Here is an 11,799-nt window from a genome sequence, read left to right on the forward strand (position 1 = left end):
TTTCTCAAAATAAACACATAGTTCTGCTTGACTTGCAGGAAAAAAGACACATCTACTCACACATTTCTTGCAGGCTACATTCAATGCAACACCCAGATGGGATATACTTCTGGTGAAGTCACTAGCCTTAGTACAGTGTAACTGAATTGTTCTGTTAAATATATAGTCAAATTGCATAGAAAGTTATATGATTTGAGGGAACAATAGGTGCTGTGAAGAAGTCAAAATAAACGATCAAAACGTAAAAATGTCCTGAAACAAGCTGGATTTTGCCGTTGGGTGTCAAATTTAGGATTTACATCTACGCAATAATGAAGACATGCAAACTATTAAATAACACATATGGAAATACACAATAAACAAAAACATTTTAAACAAATGTCTTATATTTAATATTGTATATTGTAAATTCTTAAAAAAAATATACCCCCTTTGCTTTAATGCAGCCTTGCACAATCTTGGCATTTCATATTCTCAAGCAGCTTTATGAGGAACCATTTGAAGTTGTTACTAAGCACTTCTTGGCTGCTGAAAATGGGTGGGGTCGGAGGGGTGAAGCACTTAAAAAAGTTTACTGTTAATATGTCCTACAAACAAATTTCAAGCACTTAAACGTAAGCCTTTGTCTCAGAATCTTTACTACTATGAAAAACATACATTAAGTATGTCCCAACTTTTGATTAGTTCTGTGGGAGCAGCATTCATTCTTATGAGTGCAAAAGATGGATATGTCACTTTATTAAAGCCAGAGGGACAGTCAGACTGAAATGGACAATATAGGTGCAATGTGGCCTTAGCAGGCGATGTTTTCAATGCCATTTCGGGGGTTATGTGCTTAGTACACAGTGTTGTATTGGGTGTTATGTGCTGAATGTTTAAAAAGGAGACAAAAAAAATGGCCCAAGTTATCTGTCCACATCATTTGCATTTATTTCATAATTTTGGTTAATTAAGAATAAATCCATCATTCTGTGGCAACACTTTTTGTACCTTGACACTGGTTGATAAATAAGTAGAAAATACATTGTTATTACTTTAATAAATACTTAATAAATACTTTAGTTAAGTCTATACAATTACAAAAAACATTGCAAATGAAAGCAAACTACACAAGAGAAATACTGTATTGTTACAGTCCCTGATGAAAGACAAGTCGAGGAAGGACCCAAAGGAAGTTTGTGAAAACATTATAAAACAGGTCTCGTCCGACAGTCGAATCATAAATATGTCGTTTTAGATTTGTCGTGTGTTGGGGACAGCAAGTTTAAGTTACCAACAAAAAAAGGAGGTTTCTCAAACGGCTGTCCTCGTACAAAGACAAAGTAGGCACATGAGATCATAATGCTTTGGTTAAATGCTACAGTTCTCCCAGTATAGATGTGTAAAGTGCATTTCTTAGTGAGTACGTTTTTATAGCTATTCAGCATTTTTTTTTTTCAAGTTTGTCACATTGCTGGTTGAGTAGCTCATGAATCGCTTCAGTTATGGCAGCTGACCGTTCGGGAATGGACACAGACACAAGCACCGCTTGTGTTTTTAGCACTAGTTCCTACACTGTATGTCACTTCAGTGCTTTTGTCAATGCCTTTTTGCAACACAAATGCCAGAGCCAAGCAAGCAAATGGAAGACATGACGGTAGGAAAGAAAACAAACACAAACAAACAAACAAAATCAAACACACGGAGCTTCAGCGCTGAGGGGGCTTCCTCTCACAGCACTGCGGACTTTGCTGCGCCGGTCAATATTTCTTCCTATCATCTGTAGGTTAAGGAAACGAACAGGAGGCGACGTCTCGGGCCTTCTGGGGAATGCGGATTGAGAGGACAGTCGCGTCTGGCGGTTGCTGAATCCATGTTGTAGCTAAGGCTGGAAAGGTTCATTCAGAAAGCGACATCCGGGCAAATACAGTGAGGCGCTTGCCGCTCGCGCTGTCGAACGTGGGCGACTCGGAGCCGCTCGCGCTTCCCGCGCTGCTGTAGCTCTCGCGGTCTGAGAGCGACTCGTCTGAGGCGAAGCGTTGCATGGCGTGCCGGTTCTCCTTGCCGTGCGAAGCCTGGAAGCTGTTCCCGTGGCCGCAGACGCAGCACGAGGATTTGCGAGGCTCCAGGACCTGGCCCAGGTCCGCCTCGCCCCTCCTGCTCTGAGGGAAGGGGAACATCTCGCGAGAGGCGTCACCGAAGACGGGGGACAGAATGTCGGCCGGCGGCGGGGAGACCGAGGGGGCGCGGGCGAAGGCGGTGGATTCGTAGGGCGTCGGAGGAGAGGTGCTGCGAGCTCCGAGGAAGCCGGCGAAGCTGACGCTCTGGCGCAGGATCCGCGGGTGCTGCTGCTGGACCTCCTGCTGCTGGGCCCTGCGCTCCGTCGCCTTCTCCTCGTGGATGAAGTGGCAGCGGGCTCCGTACGGGCAGTATCCGAAGTTGTAGAACGTGCGACACGCCTCCGTCTTGTACTTGGGGTGCCTGTAGAGGCCGCGCAGCTCACTCTCGCCGTGAGCAAACTGACACTTGCTGCCGTACTTGCAGCTGCCGTACTCCTGGTAGCTCCGGCACAGCTCTGTCTTGTAGCGGTTGGACGGCGCGGGGGCAAGCGGGGGGAAGCCGGGCGGTGGGGGCACCTCGGGAGCTTTGGACCTGCCGTAGTTGGGGAGGTGGCTGTCAGTGAGGCTCATGGAGCGGTCGGACCTGAAGGGAAGCTGAGGTTTACTGGTCGAGTTCTCGCTCCATATGTCGAACGGCCACTCGTCGCTCAGTTGCTCTGAGCTGAGGCTCTTGGGCGAGAACAGGGACGGCCGGCGGGGCGCCATCGGTTTGGCGTTCTGCTGAAGGAAGTGGTCGTTCAAACCGATGTTGACCAGATTCTGAAAACAGAAGACAAACCAACGTCAACAAACCCCGTATTTTCACAGCCACACCAGACGCTGCAGCCGGTCCCAAACTCCGCCACGTAGTTAGCTCGATAAGAAAAAACGAGCTAGCCTTGCGCTAAATAACAAAAACAAAACCTCAGGGGAAGTAAAGTTCAGCGCTGCACGGCGCCGTGGGAGCCAACTTACCCGAAGAATGTCGTCGTACGTGTCGGACATAGCGAAGTTATTCGTGTCGTCTGAAAGTTTCCGTGAGAACTACGCGTGGCGAGAACGCGAGTAAGTTTAATGAAGCTCGTGTCGGTCGCCCGCGCTTTATATTCGGTTTGCTGGGCTGGCTGGCTGGAAGGACAGCGGGGAAGGGGGAGGAGTGAAGCTCAGTTCCCGTACAGCCCTCCCATACACAACACAGCCGTAGTCAAGGCCAGGCGGCGTAAAGTCAGTCACGTTGAGGTGGCAGGGAAAATGTTTAGTTTCACCAGCGGGAGCACTGGAGCGCATTTACTGTAAGCAGCCGCTGCGATCGTCCCCAGAGCGAAACGCTGTTCCCACGCTATCTCTAGAGTTTGCCTACGTGAGGTAGTTCATTACAGTTCACTAAACGGCTGCTAAGCTAATCACGAATCTCCTTTCTAGAGAAAAAAAAAACATGGAAGGTGTAATTAAAGCTGAGATTATTATGGTCTGCCTCGCAGCGACACAGACCATAATACATGATGCGGAGAAGACGTTTTGGTCCGGGTGTTAATGATGAAAGCCCAGAAGTTCGGAAGCACTTGTCAAATTAAGAGTTAATAATGTACTCAGTCTAGACTGAAATACCATCAAATGCTTTGTCCGATAATTTAAGTTTTTGGAACAGCAACAAGTTCTGAAATGATAAATAATATACCGTCTTTATCGACGTACAGAAAGCCATAAGCCTCCGATTTAAACACCACTTTCAAAACACAAGGCCAGCAGGATGTTTGTTCAAAAAGCTCTAGTATAACTTCATTCCCACTATTGTGCAGCTTTCTCAGTCATGGGATAATGTACGTATCTATTCATTTTTCTGTACATAACTCATTTCGGGTTTCAGCTTTATATGAATTAGCCGTGAAGTTGTAGCACAATAAGTACATCACAATACATTTTAAAATAAAATAGCCCTTAAGTTTAGTAATAAAGAGAAACACATTGATATCAGTACAACATTTGGTGGGGAAAAAACACAAACACACTAAAAAATTCCATAAGAGAAATAGAAAAACAACAAAAATAGCCCTCACAGGTTTGGCACACGCCCTTAGGCTAGATATCAAAGAACTGAGGCAATCACATGATCAGAGAAGTTGGGTTGTATAAGGTTGTCTAAGCTGGGTGTGTAAGCTGATGATATTTGTTTATTTTCCACTAAATATGAGGGTCACGCATACACAAACACATAATAACAAATATATAAATCAATAACGAAACAAAAGCTCGTTATATAAAACAGTGTCTTGGGGAATTATATGATTTGTATGAAGCTTTTGGTGCAGGTTTGGTGTCTGAATTGATTTGAAACGTTATACAATTTACTCACAACACAAAAGCGTGTCAAAAAGTGACAGATGGATGCTGTTAGGCAACTATGAGATTTTTACCCCAAACTTTTTGATAGTCTTGCTATGAGTCAATGTTATTAAGTAACATATGTGTGGAATTATGAATGCTTACAGCTGGACCTTGGTTTCTCTTCCAGTATCCGTCTGACTCATATTGTTATATCAGGAAACGGCTCCACATACCTTCATCATCATGAGAAAGAAAAATGGCAGTTTAACTCCTGGAAACCTGAAAACTCTTAGTTTATGTCATTTTAAGTAATATAGTAAAATAGCTTAACCGGGCTAATGAGCTGTTAGAGTTGACATATTGAGCTGACAAATGTAAAAATACTGAACTCATCTCTAGATTGGATCAACTTCAGAATAACCCAAAGGTATCTGGCTTCACGGCTTGTTCCATAAAGTTTGTTAAAAGACAAGAAAAACAACAATAGAGAGAAAAACACGTTAAATGTATCCACAAAGTGTGAATTAGCCTTGATTCTGCTCGTCAAGGCTTGCGCACTGGCACTTGTATCTGTAACATTTCAAAAAGTGGAACAGAGCAGAGTGAAAGGTCAGGTACGTGTGCCAGTCTGTGCCAGAAAACGGCTGAGAAAACCGGCGGCAACTGACCTGGGTTTAAAACTTAAGCCGTGTTTAGGGCTTTTCCTTTATAGTGCTTTGGCTTTGAAAAGTTGCAGAGCTCTGTAACGGCATATGAACAACCGAACGAGTCACCTTATTTCTAAGGATCGATGAGCAGTCCTTATGGAAAGTATATGGAAAACAATAAATTTCCTCATTACACCACAAACTCACGGTACCTTTTTAAGCACATAACCTACCAAGTCATGGCTTTTGTATACCTCCAGGGGTTATGAAAGCCAAGCCTAAGTTCATCTATTGTTACACCAAAGTGTAAGCTAAAAACAGGCATGCCTTCTCATGTTCAGTTTTAAATAGCTTCTTCAGTTTGTCCACTTTGGCTGGGAATAAACTTGAAAAAAAAAAAGGCACATGACACATGGAAATTTTCCTTTGTGTCATTTGCATTTCTTTAAGGCTCTGAGCCCTCCTGGTTTCATTTCTGGCAGCTGTCCAGCTGTATGGAAACTCGCTACGATGGGATGGGTGTGTCTTGGGAAAGGTAGTTCAAATATATTACGCTGTCATATTAAAAATCATTTTTGAGCGCTTTTTAAAAAAGCTAGCTGTCAATTACATTGTGTAATATGACAGCCAATATAAATGGTCCGGAATAAAATCTTACTTTAACAGACAGAAGAAGCCAGTAATGTTTTTTTTTTCACATTCTGGGAATATGTGGTTTGGTCACACCAGTGACAATATGCATTGAAGATGTATCATACGATCATTGTGTTGCCTAAGATAAATCACAGCTGCACATGTCTCAATACATGAGATGAAAGCAGGGTAGCAGATGTTTTCTTCCTTTGACCATAGATAATTATAAGGAATAATGGGTATTGGGAATGCTGTATCGTGTTGCTTATGACCAGATATGAATCACATCATGTCCCAAGTTTGTCACAGTGACATGTCTAGTAAACACGCTCACGCAACTGGCCTGAAATCCTAAGGAGGAGGGGGGAAATCTGTTATGACCAATGGTAAGTCACACTTAGAATTTGAGGGGGTTTCAGGCGTATATTCTTAGCGCTGTGGTCACGTATGCACCCATACGACATATTTAGATGTTATATGTGCCAGAGACCACAGGCTCAGAGGAGAAACTAAAAGTAAATAGATACAGTGTCCCTGCTGGGGTACAAATAGATGGCCAAGAATCCAATCACTAAATTATTCATGGTTTTTAGATGAACCCCTTTGAACACAATGCTCTGAAAGCAAACATTACTATAATGATCTTCAGCCTGACTTCAATGTGGCACACTTTCATTTGTGTTTAATGTTTACTCCCCTCCTTTCTGCAGGCATTTCACATGTCTTTGCTCAAATAAAAGTAAGCTATGATATCCCCCTCACAGCACAAATGACTGAAATTGGGCCATCAGTCCAAGGTGGAGCAAAGCGGTTTGAGGGTTTTGTTTAGAAGAAAGTGTTTCCGGCTACATTCACTGTTGGCAAATAATTATATTCCAAGTTAAAGAATATTTACTAAATGAATCCCACCTGTATATTTTTATATTACGGTCCCAAACTCTCAAATGACAGTTTAGTTTCAGATGAGGTTGTTAAAATTGTATGGGAATGTTGTTTAACACATATTAACACACATTCATGCAATAATTTACCCTCAAGAGTGAACCTCTGTCTTCTGAGAAGTGATGCATTTACACAGCTTCAGGCTATGTATAGCATAGATAAAGCTTAGTCCACCATATTATGCCTTGTGTACTCTACCTTCAGGATGACCTCATAAACATGATACAGGCCTGACTCAACACAAGTGGATGGCGCTTTTGGGCCTGAGCCCATATTTACAAACCTTTAAGAGGGAAAGTACCTCTCTTTCCTTAGCCAATTATAGTGTACAGACACTATAGCTTCTTCCACTGACTAACTGTCTGCAGCCTGTCCTCAGACCATCTGACCAAGTTTAGCTTCCTTAACTTTAAAGAGAATAGACCAGACACACCGTTTATTATTTTCATCGAAATGCTTTTCCTCTTTTGAGATTGGAATATTTGCACAAGTTTTATTCTTCTTCGTATTTTTTTACTTATTACTTTTATTCATCTTTACAGCTCTTCTTGGAAAGTTTAATTCAGAGGTAAAATCAATCAGGCCTTTTACATCATGTTTAAAGAAGACCGGATCAGCAATATTAGAAGGATTTCCACACGTCAAAAAAATATTTGCGGAACAAAGTTCCAACAGAATTAACTTTCCAAATAAGGCGAAAATCAGTGTTTGAACTTCCTCATTTATTCCCAGTGCGCATGCTACAATGCTTGGGTACTTTTGTGAAATGTTGTGAAACCCCTCTATTTATTTAAAGTGTGCTGCCAAATATGCCAACTGCCATTTCAGCAAGCCAAGCATTTATTTTTCTTCCCTAAATCTTCACTTGTTTCGTCACTTTCGAGTTGTTGGGCTGAAAGTGAAGTTCATCTGTTTGTCCCGCTCACGTCTTCTTTCCCCCGTGCTTTCACCAGGGCGCCTTAGATTTTACACTGTCGTCCGAAACACCTTTTTGAGGTGCGAAATATTCTCAGTGGAACAAACCCAGCTTTATCCACAAAATACCACCCGTCTACCCTGTCACTATGTTTATGTACACCCACATGCACCAAATAAACCACAGCAGGCCAACACATGTGGGCCACTATGGCCTTTATAACATCTCTATTTATAACAAAGTGTGAGACACTACAAAAACCTGTTATGTAGAGGAAGACCCATAAAGTGATCGTTTTACAGATTTGACTGAGTTTAGATTGTATTTGTGTCACTGGGCATGTTTCAGAGTCATTTGGCAGGAAAAGAGGCTTTAGCATTAGCTGCTTTCTCCGAATTGTAAAATAACTTTTTTATCTGGGTCGACTATGTATATGGAACATATTGTTATATGTTGCCATTATATTTTAAACTATAAATTGTAGGGCTGTCAAACAATTCAAATGAGTAATTGCGATTAATTACATTATATGGTGTAATCAAATTTGTCTTATTTGCTTAAATTTGGTCCTAAACATCCATCCATCCATCCATCCATCCATCCATTGTCCAAGCCGCTTGTCCATCAGGGTCGCGGGGAGGGGGATGCTGGAGCCTATCCCAGCGGTCATCGGGCGGAAGGCAGGATACACCCTGGACAGGTTGCCAGTCCATCGCAGGGCAGACAGACAGACACAGACAGTCACTCACACCTAGGGGCAATTTAGCACGTCCAATTGGCCTGACTGCATGTCTTTGGACTGTGGGAGGAAACCGGAGAACCCAGAGTAAACCCACGCAGACACGGGGAGAACATGCAAACTCCACACAGAGAGGACCCCGGTCACCCGGCCGGGGAATCGAACCCAAGCCCCCCCTTGCTGTGAGATGACACCACGCCACCATGCCGCCCCTGCTCCTAAACAAACAAACAAAATAATAATAATAAATATCACTGCCTTCCTATAGTTATATTAGTGAACAAAGTAAGCTTCATCAGAATGTATTTATTAATTTTCAATGCATTCAATGATTTCAACTCCTCTGAAATTGTAACTCACTCTTGTTCTTGTTTATACACCTTGTACCTCCTTATTAGAGTGGAGGCTCTCGAACAGAACTGGAGCTTTTCATTTTACTATTGCTTTTGTTAGTTTGCTGCTCATTGATTTATCCATAGGTTTCTTGTGGCACTGTCTAGAGTAAGAGCTATATTTTAATGAGAGGCCTGCAATTGTGGAAGATATCATAGCAACATACAACGCGTTGCAGCTGGGCTTCAGCCGGCAATACAATGGCTGATCTGAAGGATCAGTCTAAGTAAATAGAAAGCTCAATTTCTGATTGGCTGATTCATATTTGGAACTATTCCAATACTCCAGTCCATATGAACTGCACATATTGGCTGCATTCTGTATTAATGTGCCATTGAGCTGTTCATTGAATAACCTTTGACCACTGAGTGGCTTGGAAACCCCCCTCGCATTACATATAGAAATAAAGTCGCTGTAACACATGGCATTTCCTGATTTATTGCTTTAGTCATTTATTGTTATGATGCAATTATTCCTTTTCTGGTGCATTCTAACAGCATCTAGCCTTCACACACATGGCCTTTCCTGCGTGGGAACGTTGGGGCCTGCGCCTCACAGCACAGCGTGGTATTGGAGTTAAGACTGGGTGCAGAATCTGCCAGCCAAGAGTGAGCTCCACTATTTAGCAGGGCAATTCTCCATCAGCACTGTCCTCTCTCTCTCCCCCCTCTCTCTCTCTCTGTCTCTCTCTCTCTCTCATGCACATGAAGACATGAACTAAAAGCCAGGCCTAAAGTAAGTGCATGACTACATTAAAGTACCTTTACTTCAGTAGCACTATGTTGGTGTACATTACATTACATGATGTTACAGTACATGCTACATTACATGAATTCCTCCTCTTTGAATGCTGATCGATGGCACTCTGAGAACTAACACCACATACAGCGATTGTTTAACTACCAGCATTGCTGATGGGTCAATGGCAACCGGGCGTAATGTCTTTATTGGACCTTATGACTCATGAGTGATCTAATAATATACTCCAAGCATTAACCTACATTAGAGCACCAACCTGGTTCAGACTCAGGTTCGCAACAACGAACATGCAAAAACAAAAGTCATTTTTAACTTGATATTGATTCATTGTGATTGATTCAATTCTAGACTGTTTTCATGTAAAGACGCCTATAGTATTCTAGTTATATCAAGGATCTTCTTCATGCAATGTCTACAAAATGCCAGAGCCCACCCTTCACCCTTTTAGTGTCATCTAATGATTACTACATATAGATAAAATGGGATTGTGCAGGAGCTGACATACAGTCCATACCAGATAAACAGCATTCAAAGCGTTCGTCTTTGAGAGAGAGGAGAAAATCAAGCTCATATACTCATATTGCTTCATATCTGAAAAGATCCACGGTGTTTCAATTCTTCGTTCCACTGTGAGAAGACAACTCAATGGGTCTAAAAGGATGGGTAGCTGTCAAGAAGCCCTAAGTGAGAACAAAGAAAAGACAAAAAAGAAAAAGAAGCTGCTGTTGTTCTCAGAACAGTGGGTCAGGAAAATGCAAGCAACTTTCCAAAAATTTTCTAAGCAGAAATATTCTTGCAGAATCTTTGAAGATCTTTGAAGTCCCCTGGAAAGAATAGAAGCTGGAATGGAGGCGGACATTAAAGATTTAATATTGAAAACAAAACATAGATTATATTCACTTGCTGAGATTTCTGTGTATTTTGTTAAATATACGTTTGCTACTTTTTTGTCCATGCAAAAAAATGTATAACTTGGCAGTTTTGATTGGAAATAAATTAGGTTCTTGTTGCTTGCACAATACTGTAGGTTCACTATGTAGGTTTACTGGTAATTGCTCATCTCTTGCCACACAATTTGGTGGCCACTCACTGACTTTTGTACAGTACTGTATGGACACATAACACTACAGCATTCATGATGAAAGGGCAATTCTCTTCAATGTTGGATTTCACTCCATATGTGTCATTGATACTCAACTGTAGTAACACTATAAGCACAGCACATGGCAAAATGACATAACACTTCAGTTCAGTTGTACTTGAACTGAACTGACAGCACAAGGCAAGCTGACATTTGTTTGATCTATCCTTTTAAAACGAATTTAATGTGTGCTATTTATTTTCTTTGCTTTCTGATAAATTTCTGTTCCCCTGCCTTTCTCGTGCTTTCCACCCAAAGACAGGAAAGGAAGTGGGGGGAGGCATCAAGTGGGAGGGGGGGGGGGGGGGGGGGGGGGGGGGGGGTGGGGGAAGACAGGAAGGAACAAGGAGGGGTTTGGGGGGGAAGCAAAAGAAACTGGATGTCCTGAACAGTTTCAGGGCCTGTTCTGCAATCTCTGAAATTTTCTTCGTTCTGCGTGAGTGAGATGGAGAAACAGATAGGAAGAAAAGGCAGAAAGTTGTGAAAGGGTTTGGATGTCTCAGCTGATAGTGGGGAAAACATCTGCAGCCATAAATTAAGGCTCAATTCGAGCCCTCAGGGCCTAACAGCCGAGGAGACAAATAGAATAAGGTCTGTAGAGCGTTGGGAGACTTCTCTGAAAGAGAAAAACATTATTTTTTTCTAGTAGGGAAAAGATTAAGCCTGGAGTGAGGTAGGAATGCAATGATGAACCCAAATGGAGAATGTGGATCCATGTGAGAAAGAGAGAGAGAAAGAATGGAAGAGAAGGCTTGAGGTTAGAGAGGATAAGAGTGGGTGTGGGAGTTTGCTGTGCGTCACTGCCGGCCCCATGCTCTCATTGATGTGTGCGTGTTATCTCGGCTCTATTCTGCCTGTCAACATTCCCTCGCTGTCTGATAACAGGGCCCACTGCTTCTCCACAGCCAGCTGACTCCTTTTAAAGGAAAAGTATGCACTTAATGAAGGAACCAGCACATGCCTGAAGGCTAAATACGCCTAGAGGTTCTTCAGCGACCGCTTTTGCACTCACGCCTGACCTGTGAGATTGTTGAGATTGTAGTACTACTGACTTTGGTGAAATACTAAACACACATAGAAACTCTGTAGAAGAAAGAAAAGCTGTTCCTAACTTGTTATTATTAATTGCCGTCAAGTTGTTTCCCACTCCTGGCGAATGTTTCTCCAGACTGTCTTGTCTTCTGTTTGGGCCTTCAAGCTTCTCAATGACTTGTTCATGATTCTTC

The 11,799-nt window shown here is 42.5% G+C and overlaps 1 protein-coding gene across 1 annotated transcript; it reads right to left on the reverse strand.

The window, feature by feature from the left end:
* Nucleotides 1–905: 905 nt before the first annotated feature.
* On the reverse strand, nt 906–3,206 carry zgc:162730 (uncharacterized protein LOC564559 homolog). Its single transcript, XM_017708887.2, has 2 exons — nt 3,054–3,206; nt 906–2,858 (listed from the first exon to the last, which is right to left on the reverse strand). Exons 1-2 carry the CDS (start codon nt 3,081–3,083, stop codon nt 1,878–1,880), a joined length of 1,011 nt encoding a protein of 336 aa, XP_017564376.1. The 5' UTR covers nt 3,084–3,206; the 3' UTR covers nt 906–1,877.
* Between the last annotated feature and the right edge of the window lie 8,593 nt (nt 3,207–11,799).

Source organism: Pygocentrus nattereri, chromosome 17 (assembly GCF_015220715.1).
Source record: "Pygocentrus nattereri isolate fPygNat1 chromosome 17, fPygNat1.pri, whole genome shotgun sequence".
Classification (NCBI taxonomy): Eukaryota; Metazoa; Chordata; class Actinopteri; order Characiformes; family Serrasalmidae; genus Pygocentrus; species Pygocentrus nattereri.

Excerpts from the sequence above, each read along its gene's own strand:
- zgc:162730 (XM_017708887.2), bottom strand. The coding sequence starts at position 3,083 with ATGTCCGACACGTACGACGACATTCTTCGG. Across the intron at positions 2,859-3,053 it reads CGTACGACGACATTCTTCGG|AATCTGGTCAACATCGGTTT; the intron begins GTAAGTTGGCTC and ends TTCTGTTTTCAG.